Source organism: Myxocyprinus asiaticus, chromosome 38 (assembly GCF_019703515.2).
Source record: "Myxocyprinus asiaticus isolate MX2 ecotype Aquarium Trade chromosome 38, UBuf_Myxa_2, whole genome shotgun sequence".
Lineage (NCBI taxonomy): Eukaryota > Metazoa > Chordata > Actinopteri > Cypriniformes > Catostomidae > Myxocyprinus > Myxocyprinus asiaticus.
The window spans coordinates 36,237,665-36,264,833 of record NC_059381.1 but is presented as its reverse complement, the minus strand read 5'-3'; the positions used below and the strand labels follow the sequence as shown (position 1 = coordinate 36,264,833).

General features: G+C 42.9%; 1 protein-coding gene across 1 annotated transcript in view; it reads left to right on the top strand.

The window, feature by feature from the left end:
* Positions 1-336: 336 nt before the first annotated feature.
* The window catches only part of LOC127429161 (leukocyte cell-derived chemotaxin-2-like), a 28,883-nt gene continuing 2,050 nt past the window's right edge, over positions 337-27,169 (top strand). The window contains exons 1-4 of the mRNA XM_051678032.1: positions 337-381; positions 543-603; positions 24,643-24,930; positions 25,014-25,104. Coding sequence (XP_051533992.1) covers positions 561-603; positions 24,643-24,930; positions 25,014-25,104 — 422 coding nt within the window. The 5' untranslated portion in view covers positions 337-381; positions 543-560. The remainder of the gene's footprint in view (positions 382-542; positions 604-24,642; positions 24,931-25,013; positions 25,105-27,169) is intronic.

Genomic DNA, 27,169 nt, shown 5'->3' with positions numbered 1-27,169 from the left:
ATGAGCTAAACCAAGAGGAAAAAATATGTTGATGCAATATAACTGATTCATGTGGAACCGATGTACATGATTAAATCATGTAAAACAAAATTCAGTGCATGCTTTCAGTGCTGTTACTACAGAACCCTTTTTCCATTACTAGTACAATTTATAAAACAATTCTCTGTATTAATATTGACAAGAAGATAAGGATATTACATAATAAGTTCAAATGTTTCTGACCAGCTCTGTGTTTGGGAATAGTAGCTCTCAAATAAGAGGCAAAAGTGTTTACAGGCCAATATCAATATTGGTTAAGGGAGGCTCATCGTGTGGCATGAGCACATGTTTGCCGCAGTCGAAACAGGGCGCTATTTGTTCTGCTCTGAGTTCTACACAAGGGTAAGCAATATTTTGATTCCATAAGCTGCATGTATGACAGATATACCCTTGGATCTGTTATTATTCAAAAAATAATAATTAAAAAAAATGCTGATTTATATATATATATATATACTAAACATTTTATGATGTCATATCCAGAATCATTTCTTGTTTTTTAGAACTTTTACTTTTAAAAGATGCTGTTGAAATTCCTTCTGATTTACACTGTCCTGTTGTGTTGTAAGTATGACTCTGTACGTATCTTCAATTGTGTTGTAATTTAGCAAGATGTTACTTTTAAATAACTAATAGCATTGTCAAGCTCTAGCATTGTGGAAGCTTTTCAGTGGCATCATATTTTACTGAGTGTATGACTAAAGATGAACTGAGTAATAAAGCAGCAATAATGCAGTTATTAATGAGTCTTTTACCCTGTTGATTTCCATAATCATATAGTGATGTTAAAGAAGACTGAGAATAGACATGTTTTTCAGACCGATAGACAAAATATTGCTTGTCATAAAGACTACTCAAATCTCAATGGCTTGCACAAAAGATAAATAAGAATGATAGTAGTAGAAAGTATAGTGCTAGTCAAACCTGTGTGACTTTCCTCCTTTCACAGAACACCAAAGAAGAATTGTAACAGAATGCTCACACTACTCTTTTCTATTTAATGTAAACACACACTAACTAGTGGCTGTCAGGATTCAAAAAGGACAAAAAGCACCATAAAAATATAATAAAAGTAGTCCATATGACTCATGTGCTATGTCATGTCTTCCAAAGCCATGTGATAGCTTTGTGTGAGGAACAGACTGATATTTAAAGAATATTTCACCCAAAGAAAATACATTTCTCACTATTTTACTCACACTTATGCCATCTCAAACTCGTGTGACTTTCGTTCTTCTGCAACACCAATGAAGATATTTTCATGAATGTATGAAAAGAAAGAAGATGAAAGAAAGTCATATGAGTTTGAGAGGTCATGTCAAACATAGCTATCGTATGACAACTTTTATGGTACTTTTGTGGTGAGCTGAGTTTTTAAACAGCAGTTTTTCCCCAATAGAACTTTATACAGTGCTGTTAAACTATTACAATTTTGAATTGTTTATTGTGCACTCAGTCATAATTTGTCATTTTGAACGTGACACTGACACCTAGCGGTGTGGATGCAGCATCATTCATACAATAGTTTTCAGCTACCAATGCCATTGTAGAAATTCACTATTTACAGTCAGCCATGACTAATTTGTGAAAGTGTATAACAGGGCAGTTACTGAGATTAAGCTAGCAGTATTCAGCTGGTCATGTGATTCTAACTTGGCAGCCCCCATGTGCGGACCCTCTCCTTGTAGAATAAAACAGCTTTTATAAGGTTACTGATATGACTGGAGTCTTTATTTTATGTGAGTGGTAATGATTTTATATATACAGTTGTGCTCAAAAGTTTGCATACCCTTGGAGAATTGGTAATATATGCACCATTTTTAAAGAAAACATGAGTGAGCAGGCAAAACACATTTCTTTTATTTCTTATGGGATTCATATTCAACTGTAGGTTGTAACAGAATGGCACAATCATAAAACAAAACATGGCAACAATGAAAAAAATGAAATGACCCCTGTTCAAAAGTCTGCATACCCTTAGTTCTTAATACTGTGTATTGCCCCCTTTAGCGTCAATGACAGCGTGCAGTCTTTTGTAATAATTGCCTATGAGGCCCCAAATTCTTGCAGGTGGTATAGCTGCCCATTCATCTTGGCAAAATTCCTCCAGGTCATGCAAAGTCTTTGGTTGTCTTGCATGAACCACACGTTTGAGATCTCCCCAGAGTGGCTCGATGATATTAAGGTCAGGAGACTGTGATGGCCACTCCAGAACCTTCACCTTTTTCTGTTGTAACCACTGGAGGGTCAACTTGCCCTTGTGCTTAGGGTCATTGTTGTGCTGGAAAGCCCAAGAGCGTCCCATGCGCAGCTTTCGTGCAGAAGAATGCAGATTGTCTGCCAGTAATTTCTGATAACATGCTGCAATTATTTTGCCATCAATTTTCACAAGATCAAAAATCAGTGAGCCACCACCATGCTTCACAATGGGGATGGTATTCTTTTCACTATAGGCCTTGTTGACCCCTCTCCAAACATAGCGCTTATGGTTGTGACCATAAAGCTCTATTTTGGTCTTGTCACTCCAAATTACAGTGTGCCAGAAGCTGTGAGGCGTGTCAAGGTGTTGTCGGGCATATTGTAACCGGGCTTTTTTGTGGCATTGGCGCAGTAAAGACTTCTTTCTGGCAACTCAACCATGCAGCTCATTTTTGTTCAAGTATCGTTGTATTGTGCTCCTTGAAACAACCACACTGTCTTTTTCCAGAGCAGTCTGTGTTTCTCCTGAGGTTACCTGTGGGTTTTTCTTTGTATCCCGAACAATTCTTCTGGCAGTTGTGGCTAAAAATCTTTCTTGGTCTACCTGACCTTGGCTTGGTATCAAGTGATCCCCGAATTTTCCACTTCTTAATAAGCGATTGAGTAGTACTGACTGGCATTTTCAAGGCTTTGGATATCTTTTTATATCCTTTTCCATCTTTATAAAGTTCCATTACCTTGTTACGCAGGTCTTTTGACAGTTCTTTTCTGCTCCCCATGGCTCAATATCTAGACTGCTCAGTGCATCCAAGTGAGAGCTAACAAACTCATTGACTATTTATACACAGATACTAATTGCAATTTAAAAAGCCACAGGTGTGGGAAATTAACCTTTAATTACCATTTAAACCTGTGTGTGTCACCTTGTGTGTCTGTAACAAGGCCAAACATTCAAGGGTATGTAAACTTTTGATCAGGGCCATTTGGGTGATTGTTGTTATATTATGATTTATAAAGGAGCCAAACAACTATGTGATAATAAATGGCTTCATATGATCACTATCCTTAAATAAAAGACATTTTTTTTTTTTGCATGATCAGTCATATTTACAAAATCAATGCCAAAATTTCACAATTTCTGCCAGGGTATACAAACTTTTGAGCACAACTGTATATATGTTTCAAAATTACTATTCATTTCTTTAATAGTAAAACTTTTTAAATGAGGAAAAAAATACCGAGTGCACCTTTAATTGAATTAATCACAATTAATCGCATATATCAATCCTGTTTTCAAAGAGCACGTTTTGCATTTCTTCTGTGCTATTTTTAAATTGTCGGTCTATGTACAAATGCGTCAGATGGACGCTTAATACATTTCACTGTTTTTTTAGCATCATAAATGGCATGTTTTTAGGATGCTGTGTCAAGTTAACCGCTTTAGGCTTGGATCTGAATTTTTTAAAATCAAAATATCAATAACTACAGTCTTGACCAACACAAAATATGTATTGTTTTAAAGCTTAGAAGCTGTACTTTACAATGCATTTAGGCATAATGACCAAAACCGATCAAGTGCTTTGAAATTTGCAGACAAATCAGAAGTGTTCCATTTTGACAATTTCTTTTTTATTTTATTTTTTTATTTTTTTTACTTTATTTTGTAAAAAAAAAATAATAATAATAATTTCCCTTTTCTCCCAATTTGGAATGCCAATTCCCAGGTCCTCGTGGTGGTGTGGTTACTCACCTCAATCCAGGTAGGGGAGGACAAGTCTCAGTTGCCTCCGCATCTGAGTGTGACTCTACCCTCCCTAGCAACCGGGCCAATTTTGCTTAGGTTGCTTAGGAGACCTGGCTGGTGTCACTCAGCACACCCTGGATTCGAACTCATGACTCCAGGGGTGGTAGTCGGCGTCAATACTCGTTGAGCTACCCAGGCCCGTTTTGGCAATTTATAAAAAAAATATGCACTGCACAAATTATTGTCATCGGTAAAAACATCAAACTGATCAAATAGACATGTGTCGTATGTCATTGGAAAGCTTTCAAAGAGTAGAATACAACCAGCCTTTTATTTTACTCACAGAAATATACCCAAGTAATAGCTAAGTATATGTCTTTGACATACATGTTACATGTAAACAGGTGTTTCTTATAAGCCGCGTTCCCTATCTGTCACTCACTCGACGTTGTGTCGATGTAGTGACACTAGGAGTCACTCTCGGGAGCCCGAGACACCTCTGGTCTTTGATAAAAGGCCAATGAAAATTGGCGAGTGGTATTTGCATGCCACTCCCCCGGACATACGGGTATAAAAGGAGCTGGTATGCAACCACTCATTCAGATTTTCTCTTCGGAGCCAAACGGTCATGCTCATTGAGCTGAATACTACTGTTCATTCACCTCTGCTGGATCTGATGGCACATTTCAGCGGATTCTCCCTCCTCTGCACTGGTGCACTGCAGAGAACGCCCCTGGGCACTTCGGCAGAAAAAGCTAGAGAGTATAATTTCTGAAAGAGCTTTTCCCCTCTAAAAGAGTATATATTTCTATAAAAGAGCGCACACACGGAGCGTCTTTTTAAAGACGCATCTTTTTAAAGATGCCTTTCCGATTGCGTGTTATTCCTGGTTGCAGTCGTTATCTCTCAACTTCGGATGGTCATGATCGCTGTCTTTCGTGTCTGGGCGCGACCCACACAGTGGCAGCGTTTGTGAATGGTTCATGTTCTCACTGTGAGAACATGACCATGGCAACATTGCTTTCGTAAGAAAGCAAGCCACCCCAGCGGCTCCCCGCCTCGGTCCTTCTACCTACGGGTATGAGGCCAGCGCGGCTAGCACTGGGGGCGATTTGGGGACCCCAATGGGATTGTCTCCGCCGGGTATCCCCCCGTGGACCTCCCATTCCCCAGCACACTCGTCTGCCCCAGTCGGGCTTCCGGATGAGTTCGCCGGCTCGTCTCACGGCGAGTCTGGCTTCTTGTTCAGAGCCCGTGAAGATGATGAGCTCTCGAGCGCAGCATCGGAGAGCGGGCTTGTCCAGTCGGACGCAGAAGCCTCAACTGGGCTTCCCCCTTCGGGGACGATTGCCCAGTCACAGGCCAATGCCGAAATGACGGACATGCTTTCCCGGGCGGCCGCGAGCGTTGGGTTAGAGTGGAACCCTCCGCTCTCCCCTGAACCCTCGTGGCTTGATGATTGGTTTCTGGGCTCGCGGCGCCGCTCAAAGCAGCCACGCCCTGCTCCAGTGCCATTCTTCCCGGAAGTGCATGAGGAGCTGACAAAGTCATGGGAGGCACCTTTTACTGCGCAGTTCCCCCGCTGTCACTACCCTCGATGGCGGGGCGGCCAAGGGCTATACGGCGATTCCCCTGATTCATAAGGCACTCGTGGTGCACCTATGCCCGCAGAGTGCTGCCACCTGGCGCGGACGCCCTAAGCTCCCGTCCAAGCCCTGTAGGCTCACGTCGTCCTTGACGGCTAAAGCCTACAGTGCTACTGGACAAGCCGCCTCTGCCCTGCATGCCATGGCTCTCCTGTAGGTCCTCCAAGCCAAGGCGCTGAAAGAACTGCACGAGGGTAGTTCCACCCAGATTTGATGCAGGAACTGCGCTCGGCGACCGAACTCGCTCTCCGGGCAACGAAGGTCACGGAGCGGTCTCTCGGGCGGACGATGGCCACACTAGTGGTCCAGGAGTGCCACCTTTGTCTCAACCTAGACACAGTTCCTCGCTGGCCCCATTTCCCAGGCAGGCCTATTCGGTGACACCGTCGAGGACTTTGCCCAGCAGTTCTCGACGGTGAAGCAGCAGACGGAAGCAATCCGGCACATCCTGCCCCGGTGTGGCTCAAGATCCTGCACCCCGTCTGCTCGTCGCCAAGGGCATCCCCCTGCGGTGACTGCACCGGCTCCGCCCCTGAGACGGGCGACCCTGGGATGAGGGATCCCACTCACGTGGAGCTGGTAAGAAGACCATTCCATCCCCCAGTGGAGGGCCGGGTGGAAAATCTTTTGTTGCCTTTTTGTTTGATTTTGTTTGATGAAGTGCTTCGATGTCCCTAGACTCAGCACGGCCATAACGTGCTGTGGCACCTCACGCTCTGCCCTGCCGCGAGGCCCCACCTGCCGGTACGTCTAACGACGTTGTCCCCTCGGTCCCTCTCGCGCGGAACTTGGACGCGTGGCTCACGATTTCCAATCTGTCACGATGGCTGATCCGGACCGTCCGACACGGCTACGCGACCAGGCGCCCACCCAGGTTCAGCGGTATTCAGTTCACCTTGGTCAAGGGTGAAAACGCTGCCACCTTGAGCGTGGAGATCTCTACCCTCCTACGGAAGGACGTGATAGAACCTGTCCCTCCAGCCGAGACGAAGAAAGGGTTTTACAGCCCCTACTTCATTGTACCGAAAAAAGGCGGTGGGCTGCGGCCAATCTTGGACCTGCAAGTACTGAACCGGGCTTTACACAGACTCCCGTTCAAGATGCTGACGCAAAAATGCATTCTGGTGAGCGTCCGGCATCAAGATTGGTTCGCAGCGGTAGACCTGAAGGATGCGTACTTCCACATCTCGATCCTTCCTCGACACAGACCCTTCCTGCGGTTCGCGTTCGAGGGTCAGGCGTATCAGTACAAAGTCCTCCCTTTCAGTCTGTCCCTGTCTCCTCTCGTCTTTACGAAGATCGCAGAGGCTGCCCTTGCCCCGTTAAGGGAGTTGGGCACTCGCATTCTCAACTATCTAATCTGGCTAATCCTAGCTCACTTTCGAGTTGTGCTCTCACACCTCAGCCGACTAGGGCTTCGGGTCAACTGGGAAAAGAGCAAGCTCCTCCCGGTTCAGAGCATCTCTTTTCTCGGATTGGAGTTGGACTCAGTCTCATTGACGGCGCGCCTTATGAGTGAGCACGCCCAGTCGGTGCTGGCCTGTTTGAAAGCGTTCAAACAGGGAACAGCAGTTCCACTGAAGCTTTTTCAGAGGCTCCTGGGGCATATGGCATCCTCGGCGGTGGCCACCCCGCTCGGGTTGATGCATATGAGGCCACGTCAGCACTGGCTCCAGACTCGAGTCCCGAGATGGGCATGGCGCCACGGGACACATCGCATGGCCATCACGTCAGTCTGTCACCGTCTTTTCAGCCCTTGGACCGACCTCTCGTTTCTACGAGCAGGTGTTCCTCTAGAACTGGTCTCCAGGCGCGCTGTGGTCACGACAGATGCCTCCAAAACGGGCTGGGGTGCTGTTTGCAACGGGCATGCAGCCACCGGCCTCTGGACGGGGCCGCGACTTCATTGGCACATCAACTGCCTCGAGATGTTGACAATTCTGCTCGCCCTGCGGAGGTTCCGGCCATTGATCCAGGGCAAGCACGTGTTAGTTCGGACAGACAGCACGGCAACGGTAGCATATGTCAACCGGCAAGGCGGTCTGCGCTCTAGTTGTATGTCACAACTCGCCCACCATCTCCTCCTCTGGATTCAGCAGCACTTCAAGTCACTGCGAGCCACTCACATCCCGGGTAACCTCAACACTACAGCGGACGCGCTGTCACGGCAGGTTACCATCAGGGGAGAGTGGAGACTCCACCCTCAGGTGGTCCAGCTGATTTGGAGTCGATTCGGACAGGCACAGGTGGACCTGTTCGCCTCCCAAGAATCCTCCCACTGTCCGCTCTGGTACGCCCTCACCGAGGCTCCCCTCGGCATAGACATGCTGGCACACAGCTGGCCCCCTGACCTATGCAAATATGCGTTTCCCCCAGTGAGCCTGCTTGCACAGACCCTGTACAAGGTCAGGGAGGACGAGGAGCAGGCCGTCCTGTTAGCACCCTACTGGCCCACCCAGACGTGGTTCTCAGACGTCATGCTCCTCGCGACAGCTCCCCCTGACGAATTCCCCTGAGGAAGGACCTTCTTTCTCAGGGACGGGGCACCCTCTGGCACCCACGCCCAGACCTCTGGAATCTCCATGTCTGGCCCCTGGACGGGATGCGGTGGTAGACACGATCACTCAGGCTAGGGCCCCCTCTACGAGGCGCCTGTATGCCTTTAAGTGGTGTATGTTCGCCAAGTGGTGTTCTTCCCGATGCGAAGACCCCCAGAGATGTGCAGTCGGATCAGTGTTTTCCTTCCTGCAGGAGAAGCTGGAAGGGAGGCTGTCCCCTTCCATCTTGAAGGTGTACATTGCCACCATAGCAGCACACCACGACGCAGTCAACGGTAAGTCCTTAGGGAAGCACGACCTGATCATCAGGTTCCTAAGAGGTGCCTGGAGGCTGAATCCATCCAGACCGCACCTCGTTCCCTCATGGGACCTCTCCATAGTTCTTCAGGGTCTACAGAGAGCCCCCTTTGAGCCTTTGCAGTCAGCCGAGCTTAAGGCATTCTCCTTGAAGACTGCCCTCCTGACTGCGCTCACTTCCATCAAGAGGGTAGGTGACCTGCAAGCGTTCTCTGTCAGTGAAATGTGCCTGGAGTTCGGTCCGGGCTACTCTCACGTGATCCTGAGACCCCGACCAGGCTATGTGCCCAAGGTTCCCACCACCCCTTTTAGGGACCAGGTGGTGAACCTGCAAGTGCTGCCCCAGGAGGAGGCAGACCCAGCCCTGTCATTGCTGTGTCCGGTGCACGCTTTACGTATCTATTTGGATTGCACGCAGAGCTTTAGAATCTCTGAGCAGCTCTTTGTCTGTTTTGGTGCACAGCGGAAAGGAAGTGCTGTCTCCAAGCAGAGGATCGCCCACTGGCTCATTGACGCCATAACTATGGCATATCTCTCCCAGAACATGCCGCCCCCGGTAGGGCTACGAGCCCATTCTACCAGAGGTGTAGCGGCTTCCTGGGCCCTGGCCAGAGGTGCCTCTCTAACAGACATTTGCAGAGCAGTGGGCTGGGCAACACCCAACACCTTTGCAAGGTTCTACAACCTCCGGGTGGAACTGGTTTCATCCCAGATAGTGGTACGCAACACAAGCGGATAAGCCAGGGATAGCTGGCCAGGTGTATTGCTTGCACATTGCGCCTTCCACCTCCCTTGGAGCTGAAAACGTGCACCATTAATTCCCAGTAGTGTTCACAAACTTTGTTCCCTGGTTGACTTCCTCCGAGCCCTGTGGCAGTCTAATTAAGAGTCCTGTTCTGGGGTAGGTGCTCCGCATGTGGTGGTTCCCTGTAAGGCTAACCCCATGCGATATATATCTTCCGCTAGTTCATTTCCCTGTTGGCAAACTGCGTCTTCCTTGGGCAGAGCCCCTCTGCCCCAGTCTCCATATTTGTAGTAACTCCTCCCCCATTGGGCAGGATCTACCTTGAAGACTCTCCACATGGTTGGAAAGACCATGTGATGTATTCTTCCACTTAAATATCCCCCCCTCTCTTGGGCGAGGTGTGGTCTCCGCAGTGTCTTCTCCTTGGGAGGGACACCCCCCGACTAGACCTGGCGGCCCAGTCGGTTAATCCCCCTTCTTTTTTAGGGAGTGGAAAAAGAGAAGGGGAAAAGAGGCCACGACTGGGTTAAGCCTGTCTCTATCTTTGGGTAGTCGACTTGTCCCCAGAAAGGGCCGTTCGACACTCATAAATATGTTGGGGGAGGTTACGTGTTGACCTGGTGTGCTGGCTATGAGGCACACAGCAAGTCTGCCCACCACACACCGCCAATTCACATAACACAGTTCAGCCTTGTGGCGTTTCGTATAGGGACCCCTAGTGTCACTACATCGACACAACGTTGAGTGAGTGACAGATAGGGAACGTCATGGTAACTGGTGTTACCTCCGTTCCCTGATGGAGGGAACGAGACGTTGTGTCCCTCCTGCCACAATGCTGAGCTACCCGCTGAAATGGCCGGACCTTATATCGGCTCCTCAGCATAAAACCTGAATGAGTAGTTGCATACCAGCTCTTTTCATACCCGTATGTCCGGGGGAGTGGCATGCAAATACCACTCGCCAATTTTCATTGGCCTTTTATCAAAGACCAGAGGTGTCTCGGGCTCCCAAGAGTGACCCCTAATGTCACTACATCGACATAACATCACGTTCCCTCCATCAGGGAACGGACGTTACACAAGTAACCATGATGTTTTCACTTATAACTTCATGAAAATAAACAGAACAAAAAATAAAGTTTATTAAATAAAAAATTTTGCGGATTCCCATTAAAACAAGCCCAAACATGACGTAAACGGATGCATAGATCATTAGATAATCCACACAAAGCACTATGTGCACACAACACATAATGTGCTAATAAGCTTTCCTGGGCCAGAGGACTTCATCAGAAATTATGTAGTACATTGTTCAGCATCATGGAATGCTAAACCAGTCGTATTAGGATTCAGATCACTGCAACCAGAGGTGGAAGTCATCCAAATATGGTCAGAGAGGATCATTCACTGTAATTACATATGGCCACCAGGAGATGGCGCCAAGTACACGACACAGACACAAATGATGGCTCAAATGACACAGAATGGAACTGAATGAGATCTTGTTATTCATGCCTGTATGCTTTGGAGAAGGAGCATTCTTTTTTCTTTTTTTACTTTATTTTGTAAAAAAAAAAAATATTATTTCCCTTTTCTCCCAATTTGGAATGCCCAATTCCCACTACTTAGTAGGTCCTCGTGGTGGTGTGGTTACTCACCTCAATCCAGGTGGTGGAGGTCTTGCATGTGTAATTAAAGTGGATAGCCACACACCCCTGTTAAAACAGCAGGTTTTTGTGATGTAAAAAATTAAACAAAGTTAGATCATATCAGACTTGTGGCACCTTTAATGTAAAAATTACAACCTATGCAATGCCACTGAAAACCAAAGTGACACATTTCAGAGAAAATAAAAATAAAAATAAAAAACTTAGAATAACTTAACTGCATAAGTGTGCACACCCTTTTATAATTGGGTATGTGGCTGTGTTCAGAATCAACCAATCATCAAGCTCATGTGAAATAGTACACACCTGCCTTCACCTGAAGTGACTCTGATTAACTCCAAATAAATCTCAGCTGTTCTTGTAGGATTTTTCTGACATCTTCTTGGTTGCATGCTACTACAAGAGCCATGGGCTACAAAGAGCTAACAAAGCATCAACAGGATCTCATTATTGAAAGGTATCGCTCAGGTGAGGGCTACAATTTTTTTTCCAAGGCATTAGATATACCATGGAACACAGTGAAGACAGTCATCAACAAGTGGAGAAAGTATGGCACAACAGTGACATTATCAAGAACAGGACGTCCCTTCAAAATTGATGAAAAACAAAGAGAAAACTGGTCAGGGAGCCTGTCAAGAGGCCTACAGCAACATTAAAGGAGCTACAGATTTTTCTAGTAAGTACTGGTTGCTCCTGTGGCGGAATGATCCGTCACTCTGGCTCATCATCATCGCCCCGCCTCTTAAGGCCACCCTTCAGCCAGGCTCACGATGGGAGTTGGGCGGGAGAGCGAGAAGAGTTGCATAATTAATAAGCCTCGTTTGGTCAGCGGTGAATGAAGCACACCTGATGGGGATAATGCTTCATCACTGCTGTCTTTAAAACGCAGTGCGCACCTCTTCTCGGGGAGCCGGCTTCAAATCTCCATGTGTGCACACACTGGCATCCTTGCATGCCCAGGACCAGAGCTGGGAGGGATCGGATGAGTGGATGCGCTGCCGGACCCGTTCTTCGGACCCCCGGACACCATAATGAGTCACCGGGGGTGAACTGCTCACGTTGCCGCCAACAGGCTAGATGCCGAGCTGCCTTCCCATCACGCTTGCTGTGGGCCTGGGAAGACAGGCCGCCAGTGACGCCGCCGCCCCACGCACCGTGGACTTTGGAGGGGAGCGTGAGTGGCCGACTGACCCAGCCCGTGCCTGGGCTTTCCTATGAACACTACCCCACCCCTTTCACGGAGCCCCGTTCACCGCGAGGATACCAGATTCCCCCTTTATTATGAACACTATTCCCCCTTGGACACTTTATTACCCCTTTTGGACATTTTTACGTTTATTATTGTTTCCAATAAATGCCTCTCCGAGGCTTGATGCCACACCCACTGTGTCTGTCTCTTGCTCACCCTGCCATACTCCCTACATGTGACAACTATCTCCCGTATTCATCATCTGTCTCAGCTATGGGGCAGGGTGGCAAGACCAAGCCTTTTCTGATGAAAAAAAACATCCAAGCCCAGCAAAAACCTATATCCAGTCTCCCAAAACCATGTGGAAAATGTGTTATGGTCTGATGAGACCAAGATTTAACTTTTTGCCCAAAATTGTAAAAGGTATATATGGTGCAAAAACAACACAGCATAGCAGCAAAAGAACACCAGACCCACGGTGAAGCATGGTGGTGGCAGCGTCATGCTTTGGGGCTGCTTTTCTTCAGCTGGAACTAAGGCTTTAGTGATGGTGGAGGGAATCATGAATAGCTCCAAATACCAGTCAATTTTGGCACAGAACCTTCTGGCGTCTGCTAGAAAGCTGAAAATGAAGAGATCTTTCACCTTTCAGCATGACAATGATCCAAAGCACACATCCAAATCAACAAAAGAATGGCTTCAGCAAAAAAAGATTAATGTTTTGTAATGGCCCAGCCAGAGCCCAGACTTGAATCCTATAGAAAATCTGCGGGGGGACCTGAAGAGGGCCGTACACAGGAGATGCCCTCGCAATTTGACAGATCTGGAACATTTTTGCAAAGAAGAGTGGGAAAATATTCCCAAGGCAAGATGTGCCAAGCTGATAGACTCTTATCCAAACAGACTGAGTGCTGTAATAATATCAAAGAGTGCTTCAACTAAGTATTAGTTCAGGGATGTGCACACTTATGCAGTTAGGTTATTCTTTTTTTAACCAAAGTTTTTTCTCTGAAATGTGTCACTTTGGTTTTCAGTGGCATTGCATATGTTGTAATTTTTACATTAAAGGTGCAAAAATTCTGATATGATTCATCTTTGTTTAATTTTTTACATCACAAAAACCTGCTGTTTTAACAGGGGTGTGTAGGTTCTCTTAGTAAAATTATTGTTTTATTTGTTTGGAGAGGCTTGGAGATGTTTTTGGACACTAGGATAAATTATTTTTGTAATGCTATAACGTTTGATTGCTTTGTCGTATCAACACAAAATTGTACTCCTTTACAGTAGACATGATTGGGAACAAAACAAAACCATTTTTTCTGAACCACCTTATTCACACCCAGAGATATACAGTATAAATTCAAATCAGAAATATAAGAAACGTTTTTTTGTGATTTTTCAGCAGTTAATTTATCATAATCTATATCATTACAAAAATTTAAAAGTTTTCTTTAAAATTATATCAAACAATTGACACTCCTTGTTTCATTTTAGTTTTTTGTCGAGTTATAGGTCTTTAATTTTGAGTATGCCACTTAAACAGGGAATCTTTAGAAACATCTATAGAGCTTACAGGGTTGAAATAGTTTAAACTTTGAAACTTGTGTCTGGATTCTGTTGTGCTTTGTCCAGCTGTTAATAATAACTTTTTTTGTATAGCACCTTTTAACAACTTAGCACAAAGTGCTTCACTATACTAAGTAAAATCAAAAACACAATAAAACATATAATAAAACACATTCACATAGAAGCACTAAAAGCAAGTCTGTAGAAATGAACAAGACATAAAAAGAGACACAGATTTAGCAGAGCTAAATCCCCAGGCAAAGTTGTTCTATAATCGTGGGTCCTTCACTACAAAAGCTATATCACCTTTAGTTTTACATCTGGTAAAATATAAAGAGAAAATAATATTGACCCTAACAGAGAACCTTGCGGAACCCCACAATTTATTGTAGAAGAGGAAGATACCTCATCTCCAACAAACACTGCAAATTTCCTATTCGACATGTAGGACCTAAAATAGTCTAAATCCACCCCAGATATTCTTACCCAACTCTTTAATGTATCAATTAAAACTGAATGATCAAAATGTTCAAATATAGTGATGTCTGATTCTCGAACGAATCGTTCTTTTCAAGTCAAATCAAAATCAAATCCCTTTATTGTCACTCAACCATATACACAAGTGCAACAGTGGGTGAAAGTCTTGGGTGCAGTTCCAAGCAACATAGCAGTATGACAATTAAAATAAACATCTGATTTACACATAACACAGTTTACACATCTTGTTACACAACACAATATACAATATACACCTAATAATATACAATATACACAAAATAAGAAGACTGTATGCAATAAAAATATGTATATATGTATACCCCCCATTCAATCAGTGGAAATAAATATGAAGTGCGTGTTGATATTCAGCTGTCGGTTGATAGTCAGTTGCCAGTGTGTTATTAAGAGAAGTACAAAATGTGAGTTCAGTCTGAGGCTAATAAAGTGCAGTGCTGATATATGTATCGTGAGCGATCAAGAGTCCAAAAGTCTGATTGCTTGGGGTAAGAAGCTGTCATGAAGTCAGTAAGGGTCCTGATACTGCAATACCACCTGCCTGATGGTAGCAGTGAGAGCAGCCCATGGCTTGGGTGGCTGGAGTCTCTGATGATCCTCCAGGCTTTTTTCACACACCGCCTGGTATAGATGTCCTGGTGGGAGGGAAGCTCAACTCCGATGATGTGTCTGGCAGTTTGCACCACCCTTTGCAGGGCTTTGCGGTTGAGAGCGGTGCTGTTGCCATACCAGGCAGTGATGCAGCCAATCAGGATGCTCTCTACAGTGCTGGTGTAGAACAATGTGAGGATGTGGTGGTTCATTCCAAACTTCCTCTACCGTCTCAGGAAGAAGAGGTGCTGGTGAGCCTTCTTCACAATGGCCTCAGTATGGACGGACCATGTGAGTTCCTTAGTGAGGTGGACACCGAGGAATTTGAAGCTGCTGACTCCCTCCAGATTTTGAGCTGATTCTCAGCAAGCAACCGGTCAAGCCAGTTCACAACATCGAACTGAATACTGTCATGTCATGTCACTATCATGATCCTGCCTCTTCTATCTTGTTTTATTTTTGTGTTGGCAGGATTGTGAGTTTCTTTCTGTTTCTTCGGTCTTGTTTTATTTTTGTGTTGGCAGCATTGTGAGTTTCCTCCTGCCTCTTCGGTCTTGTTTTATTTTTGTGTTGGCAGGATTGTGACAGTTTCCTCCACCCATCTCACAGGTTGTTCCATGTGCTGTTGTTTCGCTCTCTCCCTCGTGTTTCTCACAGGTGCTGCTCAGCAGCTCGTGATTAGTGGCAGCACCTGTATCCTTTCTCCCTTTCCTCTATTTATTCTCTCCTTTGTCTCGTCTTTGTCAAGTCATGTTGTTCCTGTGAATTCCAGATACCCCAGTCGGTTTGTTTCGTGTTGTTCCTGTGAATTCCTTTTACCCCCTGTCAGTTTGTTTTCAGTTTTATTGTTTTTACTCCCTCGTGAGGGTTTTGTTTGTAGTTGCTTTGTTTTTGTTTGTTTTTTTTCAATAAAACTCCACCATTGCCATCCTGCATCTTGGGTCCTTCCTCAAAACCGTGACACTGAAAGAGCCGGTCTAAGAACTGTCGAAGTTTGCCGAGGATTACCGAGGAGTCTGATGAGTGAGCTGCTGATCCTATGAGTTTGCGGGTACCGAGGACATGAACAAGCCTGGGGCAAACTGTAAGTTTCTTTAATGACATCAAAAACAGACTGGAAATATTCTTATGACTAGTTTTATTAAATACAATTTTACACACATAGAGCATATCTGCATTTGTACATCAGTGTCTGTATTGGGTGCTTTAGCTGCAAAACTTTAATGTAGGAAACGTATCCAAGATGTAATCAATATCAGTCATATTCGACATGCAGGATCACAGAATGAAACACTCATGACAATAAATGGCATTAATATTATTACTTAATTGAATAAAAGGTAATAATCAGCAATGTGTGTTCACATATGGCTTTATTTAAATGTTTGAGCGTGAAAACCATGACTCAGGGATGTTAGAATTACATCCTAGACACATCATTACATGATGACATAAAAGAACCTTTGAATCGGTTTTTGAACCAGTTCATGGAAACAAACTGTCTGAAAGAACCGGTTCACGGGAATTAATCGGACTTCTCATCACTAATCAAATGCTGCAGTTAAATCAAACAATACCAAAATTTTGCATTTTAATGTTAAGTCCTATGTAAGGGGCTCTCAATCTGTGGCTGTGGCTTGTGAGATTTGCTGAGGCGTGCTGACTGCCCCCTGCTGAATTGATCCAATGGTATGAAAATACGTACTTTCAATACAGAATTTACACAGGGGTCAGGGGGAAAATAATTTAAATTTTTCTCTTACTTTTTTAAATGTTATTTTTTATATACTGGAATGAATCACTAAATGAATGCATTAAATCGACAGCCCTACTTTATACAAGTGCTTTGTATGAATTGGATAAATAATGTCTGGTGTTTGAGCCAAACAACTGTGTCGTTTTACCTTTTCAGCGTGGTTACACATGAAATGAGGAACAGATTATTCAAGGAATGTTCAGAGAAAAACAATATCAAACACCATTTTTCTGCATTTGTTCACCAGTGTTTTAAAGCAACACCGTCTTGCAAGAGAAATTACAAATATACATTGATAAAATAAAGAGCAATCATTTCAGTTCATACCTGTCTTTTCGTGATAATGTCACTGTGATGAGGAGGAGGGCATGGCCGGCGCTGAATCAGCTGATCAGTGGGAGAGCAAGATAAAGGGGAGCCGGAGATGCCAGTTCGAGAGAGAGAGAGAGAGACGCACGAGGCTGCATTGCATGTGTGTCTGTTCGTTTATGTTTTATGTGGTTTTAAGTTCATTTATATCATTAAACCTTTATGTTGACTGTTCAGCCGGTTCCTGTGTCCTCCTTGTCCGATCTTCTACTGTTACAGTCACTGTAAAGTCATTTCAATGGATAGCTCTCACCGGTAAAATCCTTTCATCCTGGGATCCTTAATCCATAACATGACAGAATGATTCTTACAGGTAAGTACTCCTCCCCAATAAAGTCCAGCACTCAGCAAAAAGGATATTCCAAGGGAAAGATGGGACATTTTTTTAATATATATTCTTTTAGGGAAAGGGAAAAATGGATGACACGCCCCCCTCCATAGCATATTCTTTCCTTAGGTATATATCTCCTGTTTGTTTACTTCTGTCTGCTGAAATACATTCACGTGACATCACGTGAATGAACAATCGTGGAAACTCGCGATTGCAAACAAGCCCACCAATCAGTCTCTTAAGGGGTATAAGGAGTATGAGACCTATATATATATATATATATATATATATATATATATACTTCAAAAAACCATACAAGAACATTAACAATTCCAAGGTCTAATATACAGATACCCATACATGTCATGTGGCAGCACTACATAGATCCCCCTCCCCCCCCCCCACCCTGGAGAGGTAAGCACCCATAAAAGCGTTTAAGATTAACAACATATACAACGTCTTCCTCTTGTGGGTTACCCCATTGGACTGCATAATTCACTGGCCCTTTTTTCTCTACAATTTCACCAGGACCCTCCCACTTGGGTGCTTAAGAAATTCTCTGAGGCCCTGTAAAGAGGATGAGCCTGAACCCAGACTGAGTCACCTATAAGAAAATGCACCTCTTTCCTACGGGAATTATAATACCTAGCTTGTCTGGCTTAGTGCGCCCGCATCCTACACCTGACCCCCTCTGTTATTTGGCTTTGTCTTTCCACCAGGGAGTAAGAATGAATAGGAGAGATTGGTATATGAATCAGCTGTTCCAGTGGTCCTTTTAATTGTCATCCTAACATCAACTCCACTGGTGTACTACCAGTTACGCAGTGTTAATCGCAAATCACAACTCATGCAACTACTGGTCCCAAGTATTATGGTGTTCACCAAACAAAGGAAGAAATCATTGTCTGGTGGTAAGATTTTGTACTACTCTCCAGCTTTTGCAAGTTTCTGACAGAACAAAGATGTAAATTGAGGACCTCTATCTGTGATAAGAAACTTGGGCACTCCCCAACATGTGAATTTCCTCTTTGAGAATCTTAAGAATCTGTGGAGTTTTACTGTCTCTCAGAGGGAACAATCCCACCCATTTGGTTTAATAATCCACGATTACTAGCAGATAAGTGTTCTGTTTCTTACTGCAAAGAAAAGGTCCCATCAGATCTATTCCCAGAGAAATTCCTGGTGCATTGACCTCTGTGGACTGAAGGAAGCCAGAAGGCTTGGTATTCTCAGGTTTGTATTTTTGGCAAGTATGGCAATTCTTTATATATTCCCATACATTTATGACCGAAGGCCACCAGGCTACTTCAAACACTCGCAGGAGAGTCTTCAGTCTTCCCAAATGTATCCCCTATGGGCTATTGTGGAAGTACTGCAGGAAGTTAGTAATGAATGATTAAGGCACTACCACCTGGTAATTTTCTCCTGCATCCTTTAAGGGAACTTTTCTGTATAGTACACCTTAGTGGTCCTCAAATTTGATACAATGGGCATGTGGCATTTTATGTTTTCCATCTGATTTCAGGTCTATCGTAGTGGAATTATAGGCTTGGGTCAGGGCTATTTCATCTAACGTATTGGGAATTTCAGCACAGTATTTAACTTTGGTAACAGTTAGACAATTCAAGCAATACCAACTTGTTATGGATCCACTGATCTTGATGGAGCATCAGGTCCTATATTAAGACATCCTTTCCAATACAGGACTTTGAAGCAGAATTGTTGAAGTCTCAATGTCCATCTAGTCAGCCTTGAGGTGGTCTTCGGGCAATTAAGAGCCCAGGCAAGTGCGGCACGATCCGTGTAAACTTCGAATTCTATTCCCTCCAAAAAGTGCCTCCACTTCTCTACTGCCCAAACCACTGCTAGGCACTCCTTTTCTGAGGTAGAGTAATTATTCTCCACACCTCTCAGTGCCTGTGATGCATATGCTATCACCTTATTTCCATCTGTTGTCTTTTGATTGAGTATGGCACCTAGACCAACATCACTAGCATCCGTATGGACCTGAAAAGGTAATAACAGGTTGGCTTGAGTCAATAAAGGAGGATTTTTAAGAGCTTGCTTGTGGACAACTACACTACCTTTACATTCGGATTTCCAGTTCCACTTTTTCCCCTTCTTTTTCAGGTGATCTAGAGGCGCAGTAAGTTCGGCAAAATGTGGTATGAATTTATGATACCACCCTGCTAGTCCCAGGAAACTCTGTAATGATGTTAGATCAATTGGTTCTGGGAATTCAGTAATGGCCTGGGTTTTTGCTGGGTCAACCTCGACTCCCTTCCCTGAAACAACATGGCACAGGAATTTAAGATGTCATTTGAAGAAATGGCACTTCATGTTAAGAGACAAGTTGGCCAGAGTGAGCCTTTGTTGCGCAAAGGTTTTAGAATATATAATGATATCGACAATATACACAAAATGAAGTTTTCCTCTGAGCTCAGCCAATACCTTCTCCTTTAAGCGTTGGAAGGTACTGTAGCAGGGGCATTTCGTCGACCATACAGCATAGATTTGAACTGAAATAACCCCATAGAGGGGATAAATGCTGTCTTTTCTTTACTCTTCTCCATCTCCAATTGCCAATATTCTGATTTCAGATCTAATGTGCTGAACCATGTTTTGCCATCTAGGGACTCTAGAATGTCATGTATTAAGGGCAATGGGATATGCATCTGGGATGGTTTTGATGTTTAGCTTCCTGTAGTCCACGCAGAACCTGAAGGATCCATCTGGTTTTGCTACCAGGACCACAGGAGGAGACCAAGAAAAGAGTGAAGGTTCATCGATGTCATCCTTCAACATTTGGGTTACCTGTTCTTCAATTATCTTTTTGTTTAAAAGGAGAGATTATATAAGCTCTTGACCTTACTGGTATTCCATCAACGGTAAAAATCTGATGTTTTTACATAGCTGTCCTGCCGAGCTTACCAGAAGTGGTTTGTGGCCAATGCATCATCTACTGAAGCAACTCCTCTGGCTTATCCATATCCCAAGCAGGAAGGGTTTTCAGCTGTGTGATTGGAAAGGAGAGAGGTAGAATTAGTGCAGGTGGAATGGCGTAATAAAGGCTTACCTTGGGTTGATTTTCCAAAGGAGTATTAAAGTGAGAAAGGAATGGATGGTACTCATTACCCTTTAGGGTTTTTGCCCCATAACAATTCTTCTTCATGTCAGGTATGGCTCCTGTGGCTCCAAGAAAATCTAAACCCATTATCAATGGAAAGGCCAGGTGAATATCATTCATTATATGAGTATTAATGTCACACTTAATGCCATGCCAGTCATAAGTTATGTACTGTTTCCCTTTAGCTGTAGGTATCTTCCCATGTGCCATTATAAACATTTGTGGAGTTTCCCCGTCTACTGATATCTCTTCTTTTCCCAGCTGTTTCCACAGGCTCTCCTGAATCCATGTAAAGGTGCTTCCAGTATCCAAGATGGCTTCCACTTTTTTCCCTCTCAACAAAAATAGAACATGTAAGAGATTGTTTACCCAGGATCTGGAGTCATGTTGTGCTATAGAGACCCTGCTGGATTCTTGGAGTGATTGCCACAATCAGCCTGCTTCTTAACACTCCTGTCTTTAGGATTTTGAGCTCTGACTTTCAGCCAGTAGTCTTTAGTACCCATACAGTTTTTTTTTTCCACCATCGATCCAATCTTTTCTAGCTGCTCCACTGAATTCACGGTGCCCCTCAAACATCCTGCCACTTGTGGGTTTATGTTATTCAAAATGCAGTTCACCACCTCCTCCTCCTTCACCTCTGGCTTCCATTTAAGACACCAGACTCTATAATCATAGGTAAAATCTCACAGATGCTGTCCAGGTTGCTGAACCATTGTCCTCAGCGTTTCTTCCACCTCATTAATGTAAACATCTGGGAGAAAAGCTATCATGAAAGCATCCTTGAAAGACTTCCAATTATTCACCTTTGTCTTTTCCACCTTCCACCAACTCAGTGCGGGTCCTTTCAAGACCGTACTCAAAGTTCCTATTAATTCAACACTAGGAAGTCTGATATCTAAATATCTCATACTGTTCTATGAAGTTGAGAACATTGGCTATTTCACAAGAATCGCCTAAGGAAGGAAATTCTAAATGTACAAGCACAGAATGAGGATGCACCGGTCAGACTAGAAGCTTCAGGTGTAAGAGTGGTATTAAGGCCAGGTGAAGGTTGTGTAACTACTGGGGCAGCTGAGGGGTTTAGAGAGTTACCATCTAAATATTGACTTGTAAAGCGATGGGCCCAGGAGAAATTTGAGACGTAGAAGGTGAATGGGAGAGAAGCTTGAGAGTAGGTGTACTAGTTTGCCTCATTTTTTTAAATCTCTGTTCCCATTTAGCGTCTCTCCGTAAGAAACAATTAACCACTTCTCTCTCCAGTTTGTCTAAAGACTGCTGGAAATAGTCCTCCATCTAAGCCAAACTAGCATCCAAAGCCTCCCCCAGACTCTCTTCCCGATTTACAGCACTTGTAAGAGAGTCTCTGAATTCTTTATCAAGATTTTGTACCTGTTCTATCACAACCAATAAATCTGCTTTAACTTGTTCAACCTCTGCCTGAAAAGTTAAAAAATTACCAGCTTCCAGCTCGTCATCATCCTCATCAGATTTGTCAGTTTCTGAGAGGTATAAGGAACTTAACATAGATGTGATTTCAGCAGTGGGGATTCGTCGAGATACAAATGGCCCCACTGAGAAATCTAATTTTCCATTCCCGCATCATTGGCCGTGTTTACATTATCATCGGCTCTTTGTTTAATCTCCATATTGCTATTTGTAAGCCCTTTTCACACCACCAAAGTAAAATAAGTCCCTGTACAGGCCACCATAATGTAAAGTTTTGCCTTTTCGGCGTGGTTACACATGAATTGAGGAATAGATTACTCAAGGAATGTTCAGAGAAATACAATATCAAACACCATTTTTCTTTCTTTGTTCACCAGTGTATTAAAGCATCCACACAAGTACATAAATACTCCCCAAAACAACACCACGTCTTGCAAGAGAACTCACAAATATACAATGATACAATAAAGAGCAATCATTTATGTTCATATCCCGTCTTTTCATGATTATGTCACTGTAAAGCCTTACGAGTCATTTCAATGGATCGCTTTCACCGGTCAAATCCTTTTGTCCCCCCCGGAGTCACGAGTTCGAATCCAGGGCGTGCTGAGTGACTCCAGCCAGGTCACCTAAGCAACCAAATTGGCCTGGTTGCCAGGGAGGGTAGAGTCACATGAGGTAACCTCCTCATGGTTGCTATAATGTGGTTCGCTCTCGGTGGGGCACGTGGTGAGTTGTGCATGGATGCTGCGGAGAATAGCGTGAAGCCTCCACACGCGCTATGTCTCCGCAGTAACGTTCAACAAGCCACATGATAAGATGTGCGGATTGACGGTCTCAGACGTGGAAGCAACTGAGGTTTGTCCTCCGCCACCCAGATTAAGGCGAGTCACTATGCCACCACGAGGACTTAGAGCGCATTGGGAATTGGGCATTCCAAATTCCAGAAAAAGGGGAGAAAATTTTAAAAAAATCCTTTTGTCCCGGGTTCCTTAATCCATAATGTGACAGAATGATCCTTACAGGTAAGTACTCCACCCCACAAAATTAGATATATCCTTTTAGGGAAAGGGAAAAATGGATGACACACCCCTCCTCCATAGCATCTTCTTTCCTTAGATATATATCTCCCGTTTGTTTATGTCCATCTGCTGAAATACGTTCATGTGATGTCACGGAAACTCACGATTGCAAACAAGCTCACCAGTCAGTCTCATAAGGGATATAAGGAATATGAGAGCTATATATCTTTAAAAAATAAACATACAAGAAAACATACAAGAACATAAACAATTCAACAATACATGTTATGTGGCAGCGCTGCACAATAATATAGTTTTTTTTTTAAAAAAATAAAAAAAATAAATAAATAAAATGGTTCTCTGAGATGCACTAATACAAAAGCATGACGAACAGCCTATTTCAGTCCGAAACAATGTCAGATGACAGTTTCTGAAGACTAAGCTTAAGGACTGCCAAATTTTGATGGGAAAAATAAATGAATGACTAAGATTCTGAAAGGACAATAAAACTACGTAACACAAATCTTACAGTAACTTTGGTTTAAAGTCAACATGAAATTAAAATTGACCTTATTTACTATGCCCCTGGGCACAAAGAAAAAATGTCTGTCTTCATAATCTGTCATCAAAATATAATAACTAGCTCTGCCTCTAAAATGTTTTTTCCTTTTTGGCTGTAAACACCTAGCTTGTGAGTATGTAAACTGATTAGCAAACAGCTATTTAGGCATTGTCAGATTATACTGTTGTAGGTAATGCAGGCTTCATAAAATCTTGCCAATAGCTAATGCAATAATTTCATGTCAGATAAGATTACTGTACTAAAGGTTACTGCTATAATAGCAAATGGGTTGCGAATAGAGGTTGTGCTAGAAAAAATCTTTATTTGCTGTAAAATTTCCTTCATGGTCTATTTTTATCCGTCATACTTGACTTAATTGTATAAGTACTAGGGCTACATTAAGGGGTGTAACATTCATTATAAAGGCAAATGCGTGAATAGGCCTATATGATAGATTTTTTTACTCCCAAGCGTGAGGCTGGTGCAACCAAGGAGTTCTAGGGTGAAAGTTCTACCTGTCAGTCAACTGCTGTGCTTAAACAAGATTTTTAAATTTGTCAGTTATGTGGGTTATGTGCAGCTTTAAAAGGAAATTACCGTCTGATCGGAAAATTAGAAAAAGCACACACATACATGCACAAGTACAAGGAACTTTTTCAGTGTGCCTGATATCAACATTAAGTGTCACAGATGAGAAGTACACACATCTTTGAAGCTCAGTAAATACAGATACAACACTAAAATTATTGAGAATTCTGCTTTAAACATGATGTTTGCGCTTCGATTAAGTATAATTGCAAAAACGATGCGCCGCTTTTTCGCACTTTTCATTATTATAATTTTTGCACTGTTATCATGCAGTAACACTGACATAATGATGGATGTATGCAGTCATGAAATCAGAGACCCTCTTCTCGAAATCCCAAAACAATTGGTCAAAAGAGAGTCAAATTACCAGGTGTAAATGAAAATGGCGCCTGTTATGCATTGTAACGCATCTTAATACCAGGGAATAAACAGGGCACACACACAGTGGGAGTCAAAGCAAAATCAAAACTGATGCACTAACTTAAAATATATATTTTTTTAATCGGTCAAAATGATGGACAGCATTTGGAATTATATTTAAAAAAATGGTTAATGACAGAGAATTTTCAGTTAGCGCAACCTCTGGTTGTGAATTATTTTTCATGTTGACTTTAATATTTATAACCACTTATTTATAGTAAATTTTTAAGCTCTATTTTTTTTTTTTTTTTTTATTGTTTCTTAGTGTTTCTCATGAGTCTTTCCTTGGAAAATGTAAAGAAAAAAACAGAAAAGATAAGGATGAGGAAAGTTCAGAAGGGGGAGCAAATGAAAATCGTCCAATCTGGTAAGAAGTTGACCACGATCATAAGAGCCAGCAAGATGTTAAATCGGACGAGAGGAACTGGACCTAGAGATGATATGGGCTGCACCAGCATTGGAGGCATCTGTCAGTGGAATACCTTCATCTGTCAGGGCAGATACCTGAAGGACAAATGTCGGGAAGAGAAATCACACCAGTGTTGCACGCCAGGTCTGGTTTTACAATCAATTTTGACTCTATTCCACGTTCTGGTTCCTTTTGAAAGTAAGATTAACTTCTGTACCCCCTTTCAGCTGCTGCATGGAGTACATTCTGTGCTGGCAGTCATCATAACAGGGTGCGAGCCTGTGACAAATATGGCTGTGGCGGCTTTAACTCCAAAAGGTACCTGAGATGCATCATTAATACAGAAACCTCATTCAGTAGACACTAAAAGCTACTACTAAACATTACACAGAATACTAATGAATAATATTAGCTAGTGTTTAATAAAATAAAAATCTTATAGACTTACATTGACGAAATATTCAAATGAGCCAACGGAATGCTTGTTCATTCAAACTCCTGCTTTAAAGCTGGCTCTACACCAGATGATTTTTCTAATGATTTTCAGGTGTTAGCTTCATTAACATAATCACCGGGCAGGCAGAGGGAGACAGAGCACAAATTAGCGTCTCTCAGTGGGAGGTGTTAATCACTTGACCGGGACACCCTGCTGAGTTAATGGCTTCAAGTACTGAAGAAACACATCTGTTTTGTTTGAAAAAATAATTCTGTGACTGAGAAGAACTGACAAGATGATAAACTGATAGGATTATTATTAAAAAAAATTTTATCACCCTCAGCTGCATATATCAAATGCTGATTAAAATCCATAGTTATTCTGTCATTCTGCAGAAATAATGCAAAAGCAACTAATGGGGCAGTGGTGGCTCAACAGCTAAGGCTCTGGGTTACTGATCAGAAGGTCGGGGGTTCAAGCCCCAGCACTGCCAAGTTGTCACTGTTGGGCCCTTGAGCAAGGCCCTTGACCCTATCTGCTCCAGGGGTGCCATATCATGGCTGACCCTGCACTCTGACCCTAGCTTAGCTGGGATATGTGAAAAAAAGAATTTCACTGTATATGTGCAAATGTATAATGTGTGATAAATAAATATAATTATTATAATGACGGATAAAAATGACCTTGACGGACATTTTACAGTTTTGCCGCATTTAAAACATAACCTTGTGAAAGCCAACAGAATCATGAAGAAAATGCAACATTGTAACTATTTTAGCCCGTGTTTCTGAACAATCAAGCAAGCTACAGGTCTGAAAATGCCCCAAATCTCTCTATTGCAATTTTACTCATGTTGTTATTTTGGCGAGCTCCACATGACCGGGATTAGAGAGAGATAGTTGCGGTGAGTCGTTATGTGTGTCATCCCTCCACCATTTTTAATAGGCAAGTGTGTCATACCTCTGACTGAAGAGAGCGACATCTCAGCTAAACAGTCTACATGTGGGACACCCTCGGCCAAATGAGTTGTTTTTGATTCTGTTAGTGTAGTGCCAGCTTAAGTTGCTCTCTCTGTCTCTCTCTCTATCAATCTATTTATCTATCTACTGTATGTGACAGTCTGTGTGACTATCTATCTAGCAAGCTAGCTGTCTTACTAACTACAAACTAGTCTTACTGTAATGTCTGTATATCCATCAAACTTCAAAATTTTAAAACTAGTTGAAACCAGAGACTATTTAACAGAGACAGGCCACTTCTATTAAAATCAACGGGAGAAATTGGAATGCCCAATGGTCAACGGGTGTAGAAAGGAAGTCCCGCCTTACAGGTAAAAGAGCCAATCACCTTTTAGATAAAGACATCGCCTGTCAATCAACTCAAGAACACGCTTGCACATTAGCTGTATACATTTTTGGTACCTCAGATTTTTTTCCAGAATAACAATATCAGTTGGGTTTATTTTGCGCATATAATCTCGAATTTGAAGGTACTTAAAAAACTGGGTCCTAGGAAGCTTAAATTTCATTACCAAATTGTCAAATGATGGAAAAACATTTTTTATATATAGACCCTTAATCTTTAAAAAGCCCAGATTTCCCCAAGTTTTGAAAGAAGTATCGATGACAGGAGGTGTAAAGTCCAGTTTTCTACTAATAGGCATCAGACAAAAAGAAGGCAGTTTCAAATATATGCATGATTGCTTCCAGATACAGATTGATAAATGTATGACATTTTCACCTTAGTCCGATTTTTTTTTTTTTTTTTTTTTTTTTTTTTAAACCGAGGATGCTAAAAGTACTGTTTCAAGTGCATCCGAGCATTCTTCTTTTTCCATATCTAAAATTGCGTTTTTTAGCATAACCTGAGGTAAAGAAGCACAATTTATGATACCAGTATTGTCAGATTTTACTGCTGATTTTAAATATGATTTTAGATCGTAATCTT